Raw genomic sequence first — 23,376 nt, 5'->3', positions numbered from 1 at the left:
GGTATAAAGCTGATCAGGGTGAACCAAGTCTGACATATTTGGCCTCTACATTCAGCAACGATTTAGGATGGTACGTGGGTGTTAATCTGGAGGTCGGCTGGGCTTAGGGAATACCGAAATTACCGCATGCCGCCAATCTGACAGGAGTCTCTCCTCCTCAAGGGCCACGTGTACCGCCTCTAGATAATGAGTAAGGAACTGTGATTGGAACAGTTTTATAGAACTCACTCAGAAAACCGTTTGGGACTGGGCTTTGCCTGAACGTAGGTCGGCAAGGGCAGCGCTCAGTTCTTCGACCATCAACTGGGCATCTAGATCTGCTTGTGCCTCATCCGAAACGGCTTTAGGGGGCAGATCATCAAGGTATTGCTGGATCAAGGGTCCTGGCAGAGCGTCATTGGGGGTGTATAGCTCTGCATAATAAGTCGCGAAGCTAGAAGCAATTTGGGAGGGGTCAGTGAGTGTTTGGCCATCATCGCCGAGGTTACCAGGTATAGTTAGCGGGTGGAGTGCTTGTTGACACAAACGGTGCAGGTGAGAGCTCGATTTATCACCCCACTGATAGATTCTGTTGCATGAGGCCAACCAAGCCTGTCTGGCCTCATCATGCAGTGTATTAGCATATGTTTGTTGCAGGAGAAGAAGTTGGCGGAGTAGCTGCCCACCGTCTATTCCTCTATACCTTTGTCCAGCTCTAGCAACTGAGCCTCGGACTGGAGCAGTGACAGCTTGTTTATTTTTGTTGTTTTTTTAATTCTTAGATTGGTATTTACAAACTCCTCTCATTTTGCAGTCAGAGAAAGAAAAGTCAATTGAATTTTGTGACACTCTTGCTGGGATACAGAGAGTGTGAAAGGCAAGGCTGTAGAATGTAATTTTTTGTCTCACAACGAAATGTAAATATCTGTAAATAAACTGTACACATTCAGCAGTGAGGAAAGTGAAAATGAAGCCATTTTTGTTCTCAATCTGATGTGCAATGGAAACAAAGATTTGAACAGGATCAAAGCAAATCGAGACACTTTACTTGGTGACGCACAAATAATATTAATCGAAACACGCTTTCCACACATTATCATTTGTGTGCAATATAGTTTTATAAGTAAAACTGTCCATCTGTGCTAATTTGGGGGTCCATTTCAATGAAAAATGTGCTGTCTGTAAATGACAGTGCGCAACCCCACGACGCTTTAATCACATAAAAAAATTGCCAACCTCCTGGCCATGAAAGCTAGGTGCAACGCGAAAGTTTGCTCGCCTACTAAGTGGGCCATGGTTCCAAAATGTTTTGGAAGCACTGAGCTAGGCCTTTCCTTCACTGTCCCTCTACATGACGCAGCTCCAAGACACTGAATTTGCTCCTCTATCCCACCCACCCTGCTCTGTTGTTAATTTTCCCCCCTTAATGTTTTTTAGTCTCACCCACGTAAAGGATGTCTTCTCTTTCTGAACATGTTCTAGAAGTTGTCCGCTTTTCTAGCAATATCTCCTCTTCAGCCACTGATCATGCTTACTGGGAGTACCTGCGTCCTGCTTTGTTTGCCCAATGCTCCTGCTTATTTTTATATTACCACCCTAAAGGAGCCATTTCTCTAACTAAAGTGGTTCCGCTTTCTAGTTGCATTTGATTTAATTTTACCTTTTACTAAAGTTCTTGATTTCATTTATACCCTGCCCCTAATTCATGACGCTATCTGTGGAAACTATTAATTATAACTCTGAAATTTAGAGACTGAAATTGCTACTGTCTTAGAAAATATCACTTTGTATGTATTTTTCTATTTAATTTGTGCCAATTTTCTTTTGATGCATTCGTTTATGGCTGATAGTCAGCTGAATGAAGATTTTTGATTGATTGAAAGTTCTTGTTATTTTTGTATATGAAATATATCTTTGGCGGGAAACTCGGGTAGACGTAACAAAGAAGTGCCAAGAAGTAGAAATGCAATACAGCCCATGAACCCACCATGCTAGCATTTATTTTCTGATTTGAAGATCAGAGCGTTCAATACTAATTTCAGTTCTGTTGCGTTTTATTCTCATTCAAGACTTTATTTAATAAGTGCTATAAATCTATTACATAGTTAACATGTTAACAAGTAAGAACCCTATCGCTCTTCACATATTACCTAAAGCAAACTCTGTGCTATCATATTTACCACATATTTCACAAATGTGAGCTTTATACGCTTGACTTAAAAATCTGAGCTATAAAGTACTGCCTTTGTTTGTGGTTTTAGCATTGATGCAGCATGCCCAAAAGCGTTTCCCTAATTTGATTTATTTAATATTGGGAGACACACTCTTCTCCCTGCCTCCCTCCTTTATCTGTATGTATTGTTGTGCCCACTGCATTTTTGTTGATAAACCATTACATTGTTGAAATGTATGTTGTATGGCAAATAATCTCATTTATAACTTAACTACTGTTTCTTATTTGCTTGCAATTTTTATTAGTTATAATTAGCTTACTGACATTTCATCTGGTGCCCCTAAGGCTGTCATTTTTTGTTAATAAAAATATCTGCCAAATGAAAATGGTTGTAAACCTGTTAATAAAATTGGTCAATAATGTTTAGTTGAAATGAGCGCTTAAAAATATTTACACTCTTATCCCCTAGTTATGTTAAAGGCTGACATAGCGACAGGGTGCCTTATGTAACCAATTTGGAATCCTGTATTTAGAGAAAGGTATTTAGCAGTGCACATTTTCCCCTTCTGTCATGCCTCTTTGATTCTTTTGCTCCCCGCCCCAACCCCCCATCAGGGGCAAGATGTGAGAATTTGCTCTGCGACACTAAGTTAACTTCATCCACCTTTGAATATTGTTACAGCTGCACCAGTGGCCTTTTAACTGATGTGGTCAACAGTTGTGTTGAATACTGAGCTCCCTCCTTCATCATTTGTCATCAGGCTTGTTCAGCTCCTTTGCTACTCGACAACTGTTATAATGACACTTGTGTACAGATAACTCAGTAACTTGCAAATTTTTGTATTTTGTATTAGCCTTCGAGAAGTTAATTTACTCCATAAAACACTTGAACTTTGAAATATTTGTGTATGGCGTCTAGGTAAAAAACTGCAGTGGAACAAAAGTAGATTGAAACAAAACTGATCCATAGAAATGTGTCGCGGATTACTTTCTAGGAAGCTCTTATTAGAATGGGTAATAACCCTTTTTGTCTTGTGGGATGAATATACATAAACATGAATGAACAACTGTGCACATTTTATTGATCTGTAGTTAAAACAATAACTTGTGATAAAATGAGCTTATATCCATGGCCAGCTTTGAATGTACTTCCAAGAAGTTAAATGTCTTACTGGTTCCTCTTGCTTTGCGTTTAGAGAGAGCCTCCCTGTTCCCTGAGGTTATTTGGCCCTTTTTGTGTCTTATCCATTATCCCTGTGACTTGTTTTTTGGTTATTATTGTAGTTCTTCAGACCTTTGTTTTGTTGTTAAGGTGCGACGATGAGCGTACGTTTCCTTAACAGTGATGATTTTCTACATCAGGAAATCATGGTCATTTTCCACTCATTGTTTATTCATTTATTTTTAATTTCCTTCTCCGTTGTCTGTCTGTCTCTGTTCCTGGTCTGTGTTCTCCCATTCCTCTTCAAGATTATGCGGAACAGCTCAGAAACTTGCTGAAGATAAAAGAGAAGCTTGAAATTGCATTAGAGAAACACCAGGATTGTACGTATTTATTTTCCACTTACCTAACCTTTTATATCTTGTAAAGGTGTCCTTTCTTCCTTGCCCATTTAATTGGTTTACATTTTTTTAATGGGATTTGTTTATTCCTTCAGTATTGTGTCTTGGCTTTAATAATAACCAAAAAGTCAGTCCTCAGTGGTCATTCTGATCTGCTTCTTTTCACTTTACAGAATGCATATAACCCACTAACTATATCTTTCCATAACAATGATCTTTTAAGGAAGAAGGTGAAAACTGAATTACACCACAGCTAAAAAAAAAATTGTTTACTTAATCCTCATTGTTTCTAGGTGATGTTTACATACTGGTCAGTAAAAATATATAGACAGCACAAAGTTGATGGATGAGAAATGTTAATTCAGTCTGAGCCATTGCCAGTTATTCTGGATGCATTCCAGTCTATTATTACTCAGCGGTTGATGTAATGTCTGAGAACAACAGTGTGCAAATAAGCTATAATGCACTTCCAGTCTACATTTCTAGTCCCATTAATAATAATGGAGTTGCCCTGAGTCGCTCAGAACCTGGGTAAACAATTTTATAGACCTACAGTGAGTTCTGTGGGGGAAGTGCAATTTATTTGTGTAATAATGGTGCTCTTGTCATACACCTACATATAAGAACCAACAAAGGGACAAAGCAAAACTGCGAGTCAGGGCTGGTGTCAATTGACATTGAAAGTGAACAAGATCAACTAATGATTAGACACAACCCATCAAAGTCTGCGATATTCTTAATCGTTCTCAATAAATCTTTATTTCGGCACAAGGCCATAAAAGAATAAATAGACATAATACAATAACATAGAAGAATAAAACAGTTTGTGGAGAATTCCAACTCCTAGATTAGTCCAGCCAACCTTTGACAAGGCCCCTTACATACATCATTCCATACTATTTAACAATCACATAATCTTAAAACGTGAGAAACCAATTAAAAGCACTTAAACCTTAAAAACACATTACTCATAAAAAGAACAGGAATTGGTCAGCATAAAAACTACACCTACTAACTAGGTGAATTTGCCTGTCTATACCTCCACATATGCATCAAAAATTGAGAGACAGAGCACACAATACATTGACTGGTGTTACTACTTAAAATTCTAGATGCAGTCCTATAATTTGTTATCCCCAGCTTGTGGCAGACTGGTAAAATCCACTTCTTTCTAATTGCTTGATAACCAGGAGAAAAGAAAATTACATGCTCAACCGTTTCATCAATCAAGGGACAAAAAAAACAAGAGCTATCCCCAGCGCTTGGGGTTATGCTTCCATTTGGCAGTAAAGACACGAATGGGAAAAATCCCTAAATTAAATTTAATTTATAGAGTCTTTGCCAGTGGAGGTTTGATCTCTTTCAAATATGCTTCCATACGATAATCCGCTTTAAGTTCTAGAAACGTGTCAGTAAGCGATCCTTCCCTTGAGAAGCACAATACCTTGTTAACCATAAATTGCCAGTAGGTGCATATTAGCTCAGATTTGGGGATTAACCCGGCATCTCAGGGGAAGACCGCAAATTGCAGTACCCAGTCTGACCCAAAGAGACTTTATAGACCGCAGGCAAGGAATCTTATAAGCCCCAGGTTGCCTCATTACATCTTCTAGCATCATACGAAAAGGATGGAGTTTGGTAATAACCCACCGCATTCTCCAGTACAAGATTGGCCTTAGCCCAACAACATCTTTAAGCTGTGGTTGTGAGTCCGGATGAGGGACTGGTACTGCTACCGCGAGCGTCGACACTGATAAGGAATATTGGCTGTTACTTTGGCCTTTGGAATCTTTTAAAGTGAAGGTTAATACGAAGGACCTGGGTTTTACTCTCCAGATGAATCGATCTACTTGAAAGCCTGTGGTATGCTGTGGTATGCTGAAAGTGTTTACGATTTTTGAACCCAGGCTCTTAATGAATATGTTGCAATTTTGGAACCATTCGATTGTCGGACACTGATTGAGTGGATCAAGACAAAGAAACTTTTGCCCTAACGAAGTTCCTTATGGAACGAAATGCGTTGGCTGATGTCCAAATTTTAAATTGAAAATTCAATAAAGAATATATTTTGTAATACACTTGGAATCTTCTGACTTCATCCTGGTGCACCATCCTTCTTCTTTTTGAACATCTTTAAGCTGTCAAAGGCCATAATCCAGCTGTAATGGGACGAGCACGGTACTCCCTGGTAGACCACACAAATTCCTAGCAAATCGGTTTTCAATTAATACTAGAGGACAGGAGACCTGAAAACCCACAGTTCTCCGCCATACAGGATAGCCCCCAAAACCTGAACATTGTAGATCTTAAGAACGGGCGTCACTGGTCGAAAGGAGGAGCCACTGTGTGCCCTCAAAATACACCCACAAAGGTGCTCTAGTTAAAGGCCATGCACCTTGATGGGGGAATGACCAGTCAAAGCTCTCTATTAGAGCATATCCCCAAGATATTCAAACACCTGTACTCTTTCCAGGGCTGCTCCACTGAGGGTTGGTTTGGCACGAGTTGTTGGGCAAGGATTAAAAAACATAAACTTGGTCTTGCCGAGGTGGATCTCGAGCCCTTGCTGCTTGCAGAACGACTCAAAGCAATCCAAAAGATTCTGAATCCCCATGGAGGATTGGAATAGCAAAAGGGTATTGTCTGCAAACAGGAGGGCTGGGACCTTAACCCCGGAAGGCATGGGGCATCTCTCTCACATTGTTCCCTTTGCGGCACCAAATCATTGATGTATTAAAGAAAAGAGTTGGAGCAAACACCCACCCCCGCCTGATTCCCCTACCAACCGGAATTAGGTCAAATAATTCACCATGCAGCCCAAATCTGACTTGAACATAATTATTCAGATGTAATTGGCTAATGATGTCCACAAGGTACCACGGCTTCCCATCTCCCTCGAAACCTTCCACAACAGGCCTATAGTAACTAAGTCAAAGGCAGACCCCAAATCCACAAAGATGACATGTAGTCTTTCTCCTTCCAGGAGCACATGTTTCTAATATACTATTGCGAAACACCTTTTCTATTGTCCCTATACTATCCGTAAAACCAGCTTGCAGAGGAGTCAAAATGTTGTTCTTAATATTATCTCCAAATTATGCACACAATTGAGAAATGTCGTCTGTTATACAGAAATAAACCGGTGATTTTGTGGCAAGGTGACTTAACGTGAACAAATAAATCCAAGAACAAAAATCAACAAATGACATAGCCTAGTGGTAAGCAAAAGTATAGTGGAAAAATGACAGTTTTTTCAATCTAATCAGTTCAACATGATAAAGCCGATTGTGCTGATAACATGTTTTTAAGGCTTGTTGGCCAAGGGTACAGCTCATTAATGGTATTATCGTCGACATTTTTGTATAACAGCCATATATGAGTCACTACGTTTCGCAATTGCATGTATTTCTCGTTTTATATAGCGCAAACTAGACCCGAGACATCGGGTATCAGAGAGCTTTACATGAGCACCAGTTTTGTTACAAATGGACACATTCATTTTGGCTAAGCATGTATAACTTAGATATATGATTAAGAATATACTGAGTAATTGCAGACTTTGGTGGGTTGTGCATTTCTAGCCTAAATCCACTGTGAACAGTAACAGAGGGAACGCCAGACTTGCCTTGGCCCTGTTGGGCCTCATCAGTAAGTCTCAGCTTGAGGCTGTGTCTTCACATGCTGTTTTAGTCATTGAAAGTGTTCAGACTTTTTACTATCCTTTTAAAGATCAGTAAGGTAGCAAGTAAGTTTTATTTAGTCAGCATACATATTGTGCTTGATTTTACATCTCTCGATCCCTTTCATTTAATAGCTTGTTTCCGGTTTGTGTTTTTTACAGGGTCTTTTTAAAGTTTGGAACTAACCGAAGTGCAATAAAGCACTTTAAAAACCAAAGGAACAGATTGACTGGGATTATATTGTGCAGCTTTTGCAAAACGGATAAAACTCTGGTCATGTTTTGATAGCTGGTGGAGTAGAAGTATAAGAAATTAAGTGGCTAGAATTAATGTGGAGAAGTTAGGACATCAATTGTATTAAAGAGGTGGTTTTTAATTTCCATCGTGAGTCATCGAACATTGTGAATGAGTAGAGTCCCAGGGAGCTCGTTGCATGGCCTGGCTGTCACACTGAGAACATTTGGTCCTTGACTTTTAGCTCTACCATCCTATGGTTCCAGGTGGTGCAATGTCAGCTAGAAATATTTAGCTTCTTGGTTGTACATTTTCTTGGGATTGGTTGCTTTGAACTTAACATATTTGGTTTTGAAGGGGATGCAGGAAGGGAATGTTACTCAGCCTTATCCTGCAGTAGAGAAATGTGATTATATTTTTTTTTATCTGTGTTCGTTTTGATCACTTGCTTTGAAGACTTGAGGTGCCACATGTTTGTCTGGTGGGGAGCATTTATTTTGTTTCCCTCCCTCATAACCCTCTTGTCTGTGGGACAGTGCCTTTACTGTTGTCACTGAAATAATAGCATCTAAGTATGGCTTGATTGTTCCAAAGGAGACTGCGCTTATACCAAGCAATTTTACAGGCCCTAGTCTAGTAACCTAAAGTGCCTGAGAGAGGTTGTTTTTTTGTCAACCTTGTCTTTATTGAAATGTGTTCAGTGCATACAACAGTATAATGCAATATAGCCAGCTTCCTGTAGCACATAGTATTAAATCTATAGGATAGATCAGTTGTCTCTCATTGAGAAAGTGATCAGACCAGCAATTGGAAGTCTACAAAAGTACCATTGCGCAGCCCCAATACAGAATTATAATGTCCCCTCAAAATCCCAACACCCCCTTCCCACCAAACCCCCCAACAACAAAGCTGTAGAATAGATCTATTGCCTACTGTCTGGTGTTTGAGGGTATCTGCCCGTAGGCCCATAAGTGTAGAACCCGGTTCCTCGGGAATTAAGCCGCCCAGGATATCTTTGATTTGTTCCAGTATTTCTGACCAGAATGGCCTGATCGTCGGGCAATCCCACCAGAAATTTTTAAAATCTCCCCGGAGCTCGTACCCCCTCCAGCAGAGATCCGAGGTCGTAGGGAAGATCAATTTCAATTGCGTAGGGTACAAGTCATATTACACTTTAGAGTGGGCCTATCGACTGATTAAACTTATGTTTATCCATACATAGTTGATCCCACTGCTTATCCAACATTTCCACCCCCAAGGTACGCTCCCAGAAGGACTGGTACGACGGTTGTGTGATGTGGAGCGTAGAGAGCAGTATTGAATAGAGGCATGATATGGTACCCTTTGTGCCACTCCCAGTCTTCGCCAGTCGCTCCACTGTTGTGAGGCCCCTGGTCGTTGCCTCCCACATACTTGCGCCTGAGACCCAGTGTCTGAGTTGGGTGTAATGGTAGTGTTCAGTAGCAGGTAAGTGAAACAACCCTCTGGCAGTGTTTGAAGGTGAGATTATCCCAGTTGTGGAAAAGATCCGAAATCATAATGCATCCCCCACTCCCTCCGCACGCCAAAGGGAACTGGTATCTGTGTGGGCGGAAATACGGTGTTGCAGTGGATAGTTGTGAATGGGAACGATGAAGTGATCAAAGATATCATCCCAAAATATTAGTGTCGTCTTTGTGGGGGACGTCAGGTAGACATTCGGTGGGCGATCTGCTTTTGGCTTCCATAGTAGGTCCAAGATACAACTCCCAGTCACCGCCCTTTCCATGTGTAGCCAATGTTTGTCAGACTCCCGGGCCGACAACTGTGTAATCGCCCTGCCATATAAAACGGATGATCATAGACTTTAATGTAGGTAGGAACCCCCTATCCAGCTCGATCGGGAGACCTTGAAAAAAATAAAAGTCTAGGTAAGACAATCATTTTAACCGCATGAATGTGGCCTATCCAGGAGAGATACAGGGGAGTCCACCCTTGGAAGTCTGCCTTCAACTTTTGGAGAAGATAGGGGTAGTTAGCCTTAAAAAGATCCTGGAGTTTAGTGTGATCTTTGGTCCTAGGTATGTGATGTCCTTTTTGGTCCATTGGAAGGGGGTGGAAGCGACCAGGGATTTCCTCTCCCGCTGTGGCAGTGTGAGATTAAGCAGATAATATTCAGTTAGATTGATCCACAGTCCTGCCACTCACTTAAAGTGTTCCAGCTCTACCAACACTGCCTCCAGGGATGACCCAGGATCGGCTTCTGACAACAGCATGTCGTCTGGGAAACGGGATATTTTGTGTTCATCTGCCCAAACAGGATGCCATGAATGGCGGGTGTCATTCTTATTTTTGCCACTAGGGGTTCAATACTTAGAGCAAATAGTAGCGGCGAGAGAGGGCACCCCTATCACGTTCCTCTTTCTAGGTGAAGCAAGTCGGAGCCCACCTCGTTAACCCAGACCTGAGCGCTAGGGCATGCATAGTTAGCCCTAATCTTGGCAATAAACCAGTCGCAGAACCTGAATCTTTCCAGGGTGCGAAATAGAATGAGATGGGTTTTTAAACTGCCCTGCTCTCTTTTCTGTGTGGACGACCCTCTGAGATGGAGCGGAGTGTAATTGGATCGATGGCAATATCCTGTTTGGCAAGCTGAACCCTGAAGGTCCCTTGTGTAATTTAAAAACCAACATTTGCTGAATTAGACAGGGGTTGCTCTTGTCTGTTACTCGAAATGCGTTGTTGATTGCCTGGATCACTGCATGTTTTTTCTGTTTCAAAGCTGCGTGTTTGAGAGTTTTGCAGCAACAGATCTATTTGTGGCATGCCTCTCCTTGTACTATCACTAGGTGAAAGGGTGATAGCACAGTATTTTGAAAGCTCATAGGCGTTTGAGAAGTATCTCCTTAAAGAGAAACTGTAGGCAATAGAAGTAATTTTATGAAGTGTGATGGGTACAGTGGCAAGGGATATATTTACTTTGTTGAGGTAGGGAAATGAGTGTTCCAGGGATTCACTAACTCATCAACATTTTTAAAACTTTGTGGAGAAACATCTAATTGGATGAAGCAGGTCCCTTTATGATTATTCAGAACTAGTTTGTGTGATTATACATTGTGTTACATATGCCTTTATTAAAAGAAAATCATTGTGTGTGGCCATTTCATCATCCGAAAATATTAAATTCTAAATGTTTTTCAGCTTCCATGAGAAAGCTCCAAGAGCAGAATGAAGTATACCAGTCCAACCGAGCGAAGATGGCAGAAGGAATGGCATTAGCATTGGAAAAGAAAGACCAGGTAATAAAATGTTCAGATTCTTATTTTTCCATTCTCCTTTTTAAGCTACTTTGGTTGTTCCCTATTCCAATAACAAGATCCTTCATGATATAGAAGTGCTCCCCCCAACCCTCCCAAAAAAATAGGGTTGAGTCTGCTTAGATTCTTTTTTCATTATACCCAGCAAGGACTCTATGATGAAGCAATGTAGATTGTTCCCAATATAAGACTTAACAAGCATTTACAATGCAATAGGTCTCGCATTTACGCGAGTTTGAGCTATTCACATCGCAAATAACAATGCCTTTTATTTGTGTTTTCGTTTTTAAAACATAAATAAATGGCATCGTCATTTACAATACCATTAGCTTAAACTCGCGTAAATGCGAGTGTACCGGGGGATGGAACACCACGGCTATCAGATGGACTCTAACCTGTCCTGTAAAGGGCTTAAAGAGCGATAGTGCATCTCAAGAGAGCGCACTGAATTCTATTCTATGATTTGTCTAAACTGACGGTTTAAACTGTTATCTGCCAAAGTTTCACTGAAGCTCAGCTGGAGCTTCTGCGTCTCAGCTGGGAGTTTCCAACCGTGGCTTTCCTCCCTTGCTTAGGACTTTATGGGTCCACTGGCTTTTAGGGAGCTGAGGGTTACTTTGAGAGACAGACTGCCTTATAAATATTGGGATAATGGGAATGGCGTGATTTCAGGGTGAATACATTTCGATGTTGACATTAGATTCCCATCAGCATCACTTGAAGGAGTGATGACAAGGGAAATGAGGTTTAGTGGCTGTGGAAACGACGAGTGACGGGTATAGGAGGAAAGATGAATGGTTAGTATGGCAAAGACACAGATGACTTGTGAAGGGGATTGACAGGGCAAGAGCATCTGGTGCTAATCCAGTGACAGCCCCCTCCCACCATCATCACCGGGGGCCTCTACACCCCACCCCCCATCACTGGAGAACCATGAACACCCCCCACTCACCACTTGCTGCTGGTGCTAATCCAATGACAGCATCACAGGAGACCCAGGTACCCCCCCCCCCCCCCGGCCCGCCACGTGCTTCTAATCCAGTGACAGCACCCCTCTTTGCTGCTGGTGCTAATGCAATGATAGCATCCCCCAATTCATTATGAGGGGCCCATACACACCCACCCTGAGCATGCGCAGCTGTACTAATCCAGTGACGCCCACCCCATCGCTGAATCTATTATAGAGCCTCCAGCGTGTCCTGCTGCCACTAATCCAATGACAGCGCCCCCCTCCTCCCAAAAAAACCTTTTTCTCCCCCCTGCACGAATTTATTAGAAGGCTTCCTTACTTCTCGCTATCGTCAGGGGGGTGGGGGCACGAAATCAATAAAAAGCCTTCTCTCTACCCCCACCCTCCATTGCCGAAGGGGGGGGGGTTACGGATATAATTTTTAAAAATCCTTCTCCGTACCCCCGGGGGAGAGGGGGCACGAATAAAAAGCATTCTCTCTACCCCCCCTTCCCGCCTCCTCTAGTGGGGCGGGGTGCAGGGGCACGAATGTAATGAAAAGCCCCGGTCACAGTTAAAGTCCCCGGTTTTGGGACCGAAGGGTCCGCGCCCACCTCAGATCCAGTCCCAGCCGTGGGTGAAAATACCCCACGGGGCTCCTGGAACGGCCCCACCCACCCGAGTATTAACGGGTCTTTGTTTGGAAACAAACTGATACACAGTAACAACCGGTGTCTGATACACTCGGACCGGCCTTTATAGTTACAAACACTTCCTTTTGTTTGTAACAAACCGATTCCGAGGACTGCACCCTTCAGGGAGGGTTTCCATATTTCACATCACTATGCGCAGCGGACGGATTTACTTTCGCTGTCCCTAGAAACCGCACCCGCTTTCCAGGAAAACCGAATCAAGGATTTGAACGGGTTAAAGATGAAGAGAAGGGTTTAACGCTGCAGGAAGAAGCTCTCCTCTCGCAATGGAAACCTGCACAAAAGTACAATGCAATGAAATATCGATGCGGTGAAGATATCTATAGAATGACAGGTTACTGAAAATAAACGGAAACAAGCCTGGGATCATTCTAGTCCGGGTACAGAGGGGCCCGCATGCCCGCCACCGCCTGGCCTGGCATGACTGCTCCTTCTCTTCACGCGCGCACGCCATGACGTATTTGCTCACCTTTCCTCGCCTGTTACCTTTTGCGACAAACGCAAAGCAGGCGAGGCCGTCCAAATGGGACGGCTCAGAAAGCCAAGCAAATAAGTCACCGACACCTCTTTTCCAATGGTTGGCCACCGTTTAGCATAAACGGTGACGTCAGCCAATGGAAAAGAGGGGCGGGGCTTAATGCCCCTTACAGAAAATACCCACATCTCATTAAATCTCGCACCTTCCCAACCAAGACTCTTAGGGATAGGGAGGCGAGAGTGCTATTGTGGCTTAAATCCTCTTCGGCTGAGGAGGATGACAGAGCCTCTACTTTTAGCAAGAGAGCTAGATCGCATGACAGCTCTTCCAGTGAAGGGAAGAAACGCCATAAATCTTCCCATTCTACTTCTGATTCTGTTCAGAGGAGTTCCATCATTTCCTCTGAATCAGCGCACTCTCCTCAGGATTCTGCTGTCAAGGACTCTAAAACTGTGAGTAAAAGCCTTTCAAAGTCTCTGGCTTTCTCTCTGTCGACTATTTCTGTCACTTCTTCTACTTCTTCATTGACGGAAACCATCTCGACGACGTCCATTACCTCTCCTATTCTGTCGACGAGGATTAATATCCTGTCAAAAAAGCCCTTCGTCGAGGGATCGTCGACGAAGTCATCGTCGACGAAGTCATCGTCGAAAACCATGGCGACGACGATGCCGTCGGCGAAGCCTTCGTCGTTGAAGAGAGAAGTGTTGACGAAGATCTTGTCATCGAAGGTCCCATCGACGACGATTCCGCCAGCGAAGAGCCTGTCGACGTCGAGCCCGTCGATGAAGATCCCATCGACGAAGACCCCGCCGACGTCGAGCCCGGCGACGAAGGCTCCGTCGACAAAGACCAGATCCCGTCGACGAAGATGATAGCCCCGTCGACGATGGCCTCATCGACGATGGACACTAAAAGCCTGTTGACATCAAAAGTATCCACTGAGATCCCGTCGACGACTATGTCAGGAGATTTGCCTGTTCTGTCTACGACATCTACAATGGCGCCCTCTCATTTCACTCCTATTTCCACCAGGAGTTTTCAACTAAAGACTTTTTAGAGGCACGACTGTAGCGATATATCACCGCTTACTCCCTCACATCTCCTGGAAACATATGTGCAGGGTGAGGATGATGACTATGAGGGTGACTAGGACGAAGGGCCCTTTGGAATTGCTCGCCATCCTTCTGAACTGCACATCAAATGTCAAGATGATGATGAGGAAGAGGACAATTATCAAGAACATTACTATCAAGAGGACATTATCGTCCCGCATCATAAACCTTACCGAGCGAGATGTCAGATCTGCCTTCAACTCTGAGTCAAGACCTGCAAGCCATGCTTGCAGATTATACAGCGTTTTCCACCGCAGCCAGTCATTCTGCAGGTTCCGCTAACTGCGCCGCTTCCGGACCCTTTGCCTGTGCCTGAGGATCCAGTCCCAACACCTCAACTTCCTGATCCTCCACAGGATCCGCGTAAAGCTCAAGATTCAACCTCTGAGGAAGAAGTCGAAGACGGTGAACTACCAGATCCAGCAGATCCTTGGGATTCATATATAATCCCTATGCCTTTGCCACCCACCCCTCTACCATCTACCATCTGATTCGCCTCCAGAGGATATAGGGGGGTTTCATAATCTTATGCAGCGGGCCGCGACCAGGTTCCACTTACGGTTACCATTGAACAGTCTGACTGTTTTCTCCATGATTTTAAGGAGGAGTCCAGGAAGGTCACCAGAGCTATCCCAATCATTGACTACATTTGGAAGGCAGGAGTAAAAATTATGAAAAATCCTGCATCGGTGCCAGCGGTGCTTCCGCGGATAGACAAAAAATACTGTGCTCCGGCCAATAGTCCTTCCTGTCTCATTGGCCATCCTCGGCCAGATTCGGTAATCTCACAGGCAGCCCAACAAAAATCTAAGAACCCGGCATCACCTATTACTACAACGCCGGATAGGGAGGGGCGACGCCTGAATTTAATTGGCACGAAGTTTTCCACAATGGCAGCTGCATCCATCAGAGCAGCGAACTCGCTAGCGGTAATAGAGCGTTATGACCGCCAGATATGGTCAGAAATGGCAAGCTTTATTGAGCTCATTCCGGAGGACAACAGACAAGACGCTTGGAAGGTTTTGTTGGAGGGTGAGCGTGCAGCGTCCGAGACTATCGACTGCGCTTTGGATATTGTCAATACTAATTTCCGCCAGCTGGCTGGTGCAGCCGTACTCAGACGCCAGGGTTGGCTTAGGGCTACCACCTTCAGACCAGAGGTCCAAACAAAGATATTGGATATGGCCTATGATGGCGAATCGTTGTTTGGAAAGCATATAGATGATGCACTCAAGGCAATAAAGACTGATACCGATACCGCAAGATCCTTGGGCTCTTTGCAGTATAAGTGCGGTACCTTCAGAGGAGCAAGAGGCCGTGGGTTTTCATCCAGAGGAGGTTATCAAACCCAGCAGAATAGGTACCAGCCTCAGTATAGACAATCGTATCAGTCCTCGTACAGACAAACAAACACGTCTGGTTTCTCTCGTCAAGGCGGACGAAAAAGATCACAGAATCAAGGACGAGACAAAACAAGGAAGCAATGATTTCTGCAGGGCACCTTCCACTCCATTTTCCCCTTCCTGTGGGTGCGAAAATTTCAACTTTTGTGAACAAGTGGCAGGAGATTACGTCGGACCAATGGGTTCTGGACCTGGTACACAACGGTCATACCTTAGTTTGTCACCAAGCCACCCAACACACCACCCAAGGGACCCCCTCCCCCTCGTCTTCACTTACTATTCAAAGAAGCTTTAACGATGCTCCTCAAGAATGCAATCGAGAAGGTTCCCACACTTCAAAAAGGGACGGATTTCTATTCCCGCTTTTTTCTCATCAAGAAGAAATCAGGGGAGTGGCGTCCGATCTTAGACCTTCGCAACCTGAACAAATTCCTCAAGAAGCAGGGATTTCGCATGGTCACACTGGCAGAAATTCTAGGTTGTCTCAACGAGGGAGATTTTCTAGCTTCTTTGGATATGGAAGACGCTTACTTTCACATCCCAATACATCCGAAGCATCGCAAGTATCTTCGCTTCACCGTGGCTGGCGCCCATTATCACTTCAAAGTGCTCTCGTTTGGGCTAAAATCTGCCCCAAGGATCTTTACGAAGTGCCTAGCTCCTGTGGCGGCAGCGTTACGATCCCAGGGAATCCAAGTCTTCCCGTATTTGGACGATTGGTTACTAAAAGGCCCTTCGGAAAGCTCAGTCAAGACTGCTGTGACAACATCTCTTTGTCTGTTCCACTCTCTGGGGCTTACTGTGAACAGGAGCAAATCTCAGTTACACCCAAGGCAGGTCCTGCCTTTTCTGGGAGCTCTGATAGATACCGTCTGCTGCAAGGCATTCTTATCTCACGAACGGCAGGTTCATCTTCAAAAGTTGGCAATCCTGATTTCCAAAAGAAAGTCCGTTTCTGTCCGGATGTTCGCGTCGCTCCTAGGGATGATGCAATACACCTCGTCCCTTTGGCACGACTTAAGATGCGACCACTGCAGGAGGAGTTACACTTTCAGTGGCAGCAGGCTGTAGGTTCCTTCGACATCCTCAGAGTCACTCCAGGCATAAAGAGCGCTCTATGTTGGTGGTCCCACATACCCAACTTAGCAGAAGGGCTCACTTTCATACAGAAGGTTCCAGACTTTGTCCTCACTACGGATGCTTCTATGGAAGGATGGGGAGGTCATCTCCAAGATTTACAGATACAGGGGAAATGGTCTCCAGAGTACAAGAACAAGCACATCAACAGCCTGGAATTGTCTCTGCAAGCTTTCTTTCCAAGCATAGCGGGTTCTTCGGTTCTGGTTCGGACCGACAATACGTGAACAAGCAAGGAGGGACAAGATCAGCAACTCTAGCCACAGAGGCTCAGGAGTTGTGGGAATGGGTCACACTCCACAACATAACCCTCAGAGCAGAACATGTCAGAGGTCTCTGCTGTACATTAGAAAACACGCTCCGCAGATCCCAATCGGATTACCACCAATGGGAGCTAGAGCAGGCTCAAGTGCTCGGAGTATTCAGAGCTTGGGGCACACCGACACTGGATTTGTTCGCAACAAAAGAAAACAAAAAATGCCGCTTTTATGCCAGCAGATACCCTCAACAGGGGTCAAGGGGGAATGCCCTGTCCAAGCGATGGTCAGGGATTTGTGCTTACGCTTTCCCCGATACCTCTAATACTGAGATTCATACGCAAGGTGAAGTTGGAGGGCTGTCGTCTCATCTTGATTGCACCCAGATGGCCACGCCAGTGTTGGTTTCAGGAGCTTCTATTATTATCCCAGGACCAGCCGATCCGTCTTCTTCCGACGCCCACAATGCTGTCTAGGAACAGAGGTCAGGTACTCCAACCGGACCCTCAGTCCCTACATTTACACGCATGGCTCCTGACTTCTTAGAATTCAAGGATCTGGATATCCCTCAAGACTGTAGGGATATATTAGCGAAATCACGAGCCCACAGCACGATAAAAACTTAACGTCTAAAATGGAAACGGTTTTGCTGTTGGTGTGAAACAAACCAGGTTCACCCGGTGGAAGCTCCTGCAGAACAGATCCTCCCTTATTTGTTACATCTGGCAAGATCTGGGCTTTCTTTCCCTTCAGTCAAGGTCCATTTAGCCGCACTATCCAGATTCAGAAAGGGGGCTCATGGCCCTTCTCTGTGTTCATCCTCTTTAATTAAGCAGTTTATGAAAGGACTTTTCCAGGAGTTTCCTCCGATCAGGCTTTCTCCACCGGAGTGGGAACTCAACACAGTCTTAATGCAATTAATGACACATCCATTCGAACCTATCCACAAGGCTGATCTCAAATTCCTCACCTGGAAAGTTGCCTTACTTCTGGCCCTGACGTCAGGTAGACGAGTGAGTGAAATTCAGGCTTTCACTGTGAAGGAACCTTTTCTACGCTTCACTCAAGACTACGTGCACCTCCGAACTAATCAGACATTCATTCCTAAGGTGCCGTCACAGTTTATCTTTATGAACCGGTGAAGTTAAAAACTTTCTTTCCTAATCCATCTACTCCAGTGGAGCGAGCCTTACATTCTCTCGATATCAAGAGATGTCTCAAATTCTATCTTCAGAAAACAAAAAACCTTAGAAAGTCTGAAAAATTGTTCGTGGCTTATGGCCAAGCTACCCTGGGGAATGCAGTGACAAAATCCACTATTGCCAGATGGATAGCATCAACAATCCAGTTCTGCCATGACAAAGCTCACAGGCCGTTGTTACGAAAACCCAGGGCCCATTCCACGAGAACAGTAGCAGCGTCTACAGCGTTGTTTGCTGGGGTGACTGGGGAATATTTGCCGGGCTGCGACATGGAAGAGTGTCCACACTTTTACGAGACATTACTGCCTCCAATCTACGCATCAAGGCGATGCAGTGGTCGGACAAGCTGTCCTGCGACATCTTTTTCTTTAAGATAATTTCAGGTACCTTTTTTCCACTTTTCACATGTTATATGTTGATATCTTTTAGCATGACAATGGCATGTTTACAATGATGATATATTTCACTTTGCATGTTATTGCATTACATGCTGCTTTCTCTTTGTTGCTTGCATGTTTCGAATTTTAAGATAGGGTTTCTTATACATTTTTGTAAACGAGTTGTGGATGCATCTGGGGAGTATCAGCACTAGTCTCCCACCATCCGCAAACGACTGTATACTTGGTATACTGCTCGCTATTCTGATTCAGGCATGTGAATCTATGAAAGATACCCCAATACTGGATAAGAAAACAAGTTACTTACCTGTAACTACAGTTATCCAGTATTGGTATCTTTCATAGATTCACATGCACCCACCCTCCTCCCCGTAAAGTCAGTTCTCTATGTTTTGGGACATTTACTTCCCACTCGTGCTAGGAAAATCTGAGGAGAACTGGCTCTGCTGAGAGGGTTCTAGAAGGGTGCTGGTGTCTGATTGGTTGTTACCCAATTCTTGGTTCTTTTGCATAATGAGGTAGATAGGCTGCTAAGATCTAGGCTTTAGGCCTTTTCTTTGGCCCTACTACTACTAACACTTTTGGCACTTCTTTTTATTTACCGGGGACTCCCACCTCGGCGACGGGGAATGATTCAGGCATGTGAATCTATGAAAGATACAAATACTGGATAACTGTAGTTACAGGTAAGTAACTTGTTTTCATATGCTGCACTATAGGCTTCCAGACCTGTTAGGACTTTGTTCACCAACCTTTGAAAAGTGGCAGGTGCATTTTTCAAACCAAAGGGCATCACCACAAATTGGTAATGCCCACTAGGGGTAGAAAATGGTGTCTTTGGCTTTGCATCATCAGCTAGTCTGATCTGCCAGTAGCCAACTGTCAGGTCAAATGTGCTAAGACACTTTGACCTCAGCCAAGTTTCTATCAGCTCATCTGCCCTAGGGATTGGATGGGCATCAGTCCTAGTGACTGCATTGAGACCCCCGTTGTCTACCCAAAACCTCATCTCTCTCTTGCCATCTTTGGTGTGAGGTTTAGGCACTAAGACTACTGGACTAGCCCAAGGGCTATCTGAGGGTTCAATAACTCCCAATTCCAACATCTTCTGGACTTCAGTCCTGATACAGTCCCTGACATGGTCAGGTTGCCTGTAAATCTTATTTTTAACAGGCAGACTGTCCCCAGTGTCCACTTCATGAGTGCACCAGGTAGTCTGACTTGGAGTCAGTGAGAACATATGTCTGAACTGGCTGAGAACTTTTCTGCAGTCAGTTTGTTGCTGGACAGTGAGGCTGCCTGCCAAGGCTACACCATCTACACTATCAGGGTTCTGAGAGAGCAGGTCAGGGAGTGGGTCACTCTTTTCCTCCTGTCCCTCATCAGTAGCCATGCACAAGCTCATGTCAGCCCTGTCAACATATGCTTTGAGCCTATTGACATGGAAAACCCTGTGTGGGGGCTCCTGGGAGTTCCAAGGTCCACCAAGTAGGTAACCTCTCCCTTTTGCTCAATTATTGTATGGGGGCCACTCCACTTATCTTGGAGGGCTACTGGGGCCACAGGCTCCAACACCCATACTTTCTGACCTGGCTGGTAAACAGGCAGCACAGCCTTTTGGTCATGCCAGGCCTTTTGTAATTCCTGGCTAGCCTCAAGGTTTTTAGTTGCCTTCTTCATGTACTCAGCCATCCGGGAGCGGAGACCAAGTCTATAGTCCACAATATCCTGTTTAGGGGGTTTGAGAGGTAACTCCCATCCCTCCTTCACCGGACATAATGGACCCCTCACTTGATGTCCAAACAGAAGCTCAAATGGGCTGTAACCATCCTCCTTCTGTGGAACCTCTCTGTAGGCAAAGAGAAGGCAGGGCAAAAGTATGTCCCATCTGCGCCTAAGCTTTCCTGGAGACCTTTGATCATGCCCTTGAGGGTTTTGTTGAACCTTTCAACTAACCCATTGCATTGTGGGTGATAAGAGATGGTGAATTTATAATTCACACCACACTCCTTCCACATAGCAGTCAAGTAACTATACATGAAGTTTGCATATCTGTCTGATACTACCTCCTTAGGGAAACCCACTCTGGAAAAGATTCCATGTAGGGCCCTTGCCACTATAGGTGCTGTAGTGGTCCTAAGGGGAATAGCCTCTGGATAGCTAGTGGCATGGTCCACCACCACCAGTATAAACCTGTGCCCAGATGCTGTTTGAGGATCCATGGGACCAACTATGTCAATCCCAACCATCTCAAAGGGAACCCCCACCACAGGTAGTGGTATCAGGGGGGCCTTTGTAGTACCACCTGCCTTACCACTGTCTTGACAGGTGACACAGGAGCGATAAAACTCCTTGGTGTCTTCCGACATGTGGGACCAATGAAAGTGAGGGACAATTCTGTCCCAGGTCTTGTTTTGGCCCAGGTGACCTGCAAAGGGAATATCATGGGCTAGTGTTAATAGGAAGCCTCTGAACTTCAGAGGTATAAACAACCTCCTGATGGCACCAGGCTTGGGGTCTCTACACTCTTGAGTACAGGAGTCCATCATCCCAATATATCTTATGGGTTCCACTAGCATTCCCAGCAGCCTCATCAGCAGCTTGCTTTCTGAGGGGTTCAAGAGAAGGGCAGCTCAGCTGCTCTTGGCTCAGATCTGCCCTGGAAGGGCCCCCTGTCCCCAAGAACTCAACCTGGTCAGGTTCAAGCTCCTCTGGTACAGTTCCTTCTTCAGGTCTGAGATCATCTCCCTCAAGAGACTGATCTGCTTTCTGAGTCAGGTGGGAATACTTACCCCTACGGCTCCTTTTCTTGGGAGGCACCTGGTCCATTCTTCTAGAATCCAGGGCCTGTTCAGCTTTTGACATTTTTGCCTGTGACCTAGTCATAGAAAACACATGTGCAGAAATTACCAACATTTCTGCATGGGTCCTAAGTTACACTTCAGCCCAAGCTGAAGTTTCCAAATCATTGTCAAGCAAGGATTCAACAGGGGGGTCTGCACTTACCACAACCAATTCAATTCAAGAAAACTTTATTTCGGAATAAATCCATAAAAGCACATAAAATCAGTATAAAACATTTGGCAACAATAAATAAAATCTTTAAAAATAATGCATCCAGACAGCTAATACATACTAATTACATGCATAAATCAGATCGACATTTTTAGGTATTTTTTCCGTTTGTGCCAGAAAGCCCCCAAGAATTTTGCCACTGCGAAGACAATGTGCGCGGCTGTTTCGCTCTTAAGAATTCTAAAGGCTTGATGGCACCTTACGAAGCCCAGGTTCCTACAGATGGGAATGATCCACTTTCTTCGGAACTCAGTATAGCCTGTGCAAAAAAATATAAAATGCAGCTCAGTTTCCTCACTTGCGCTGCATGCCGGGCAAATACTGGGTGTCGACTGGGACCAGGAGCTAGTGAAAGCACGAATTGGCAAGGACCCGTGCCTCCATTGCAGGTAGAGCTTCCTAATTATTACGGGGTAAACATTATCCAAGGCCGATTCGAAGATGTATGTACTCTTCATAAGAAGGAATTGGTTTGTTAGGGACCTTAGGGATTTGGAGGGTCGGAGTGAAGGAGCCTTAGAATCATGATACACCTTGGTTAGAGCCTTTTTAGAAAGTTTGGGACAAACATTACCAGGATCGTTCCATAGTGCATCTAGTCCTAGGCTCATCAAACTATTCCTTATGAATTTAAGCCAAGGAATGTTCCCCGAATTTGGGAAGCTGAGAACTTCCTGGAGACCCTGCCTATAGTGAATCAATTCAGGCACTGTCCATAATCTGCGCCAGTAGATCACAGGACGAAGTGCCAACTCTTCCTCCAGTGGTCTAATGCCTAGGTCAAGTCGTAGAGGCACTAGCGGTGTGCTCGGAGGAAGAGCTGCTAGACACCTAAGGAATCTGTTCTCCTCCTTTGTCAGGCTGTCCAGGATTTTATGACCCCATAATTCACTCCCATAGGTAACTGCTCCTCTTGCTTGGACTCTATAAATATGAAGAGGAGGGCCTATGGGTTTAAGGGTTGACCTATTCTTCCCCACCATTGCTAGTATTCCACCAATATGTTGCGCCAGCTTCAGCCTTGTTTTCTCCTGGTGTTGACCCCACCCCAATTCCTCGTTGAGTGTGACACCAAGGTATTCAAATGTGCTCACTCGGTCTAATACATTTTCCCCAATGCGAGGAATGCGGTGAAACCTGGGTGGCGGATTGAAGGCCATAAATTTGGTCTTTGTGGTGTTAATTTCCAATCCATGCTCTCTACAGAAGTCCCCAAAACCATCCAGAACACGCTGGATTCCCATAGGTGACTTGGAGAGAAGGAGGGTATCATCAGCAAACATAATTGCTGGGACCCTCCTTCCCGCCAACTTCGGGACATCCGAATTGGGGACCCCATTAAGGTGGTCAATGACCCCGTTGACAAAGAGGCAGAACAGGGTCGGTGCAAGTACGCACCCCTGTCTTACCCCTCTCTCAACGGGAAACTTGTTTGAGAGTACGCCCTGCGCACCGCACCTCACACGGGCATAGGTGTTTGTATGGAGGCGGATGATCATATTCAGGAGATCAGCTGGCACCCCAACTTTCGCCAAGACTTCCCAGAGCTTACCACGCGGAACAAGGTCGAACGCAGCCCTTAGATCTACAAATACAGTATAGAGGCTGCCACCCTCCAGCTGTATTGTTTTCCAATATATAAGGGACAGCCTAAAGACCTGGTCCACGGTAGAGATCTTCTGGCGAAACCCAGCCTGGAGAGGGCTCAGGACATCCCTCTCCTC

General features: G+C 44.7%; 1 protein-coding gene across 5 annotated transcripts in view; it reads left to right on the top strand.

Moving 5' to 3' along the window:
* GOLGA1 (golgin A1) overlaps positions 1 to 23,376 on the top strand; it is a 489,123-nt gene that overhangs the window by 74,394 nt on the left and 391,353 nt on the right. For 3 of the 5 annotated variants that reach the window (XM_085613775.1, XM_085613772.1, XM_085613773.1), the window contains exons 4-5: positions 3,623 to 3,697; positions 10,810 to 10,907. In XM_085613775.1, the coding sequence (XP_085469901.1) occupies positions 3,623 to 3,697; positions 10,810 to 10,907 (173 nt within the window). The remainder of the gene's footprint in view (positions 1 to 3,622; positions 3,698 to 10,809; positions 10,908 to 23,376) is intronic. The other 2 variants (XM_085613776.1, XM_085613774.1) reach the window with 1 other exon arrangement.

Source organism: Triturus cristatus, chromosome 1_2 (genome assembly GCF_964204655.1).
Source record: "Triturus cristatus chromosome 1_2, aTriCri1.1, whole genome shotgun sequence".
Classification (NCBI taxonomy): domain Eukaryota; kingdom Metazoa; phylum Chordata; class Amphibia; order Caudata; family Salamandridae; genus Triturus; species Triturus cristatus.
The sequence above is the reverse complement of the archived record's forward strand: the minus strand, read 5'-3'. Positions and strand labels throughout refer to the sequence as shown.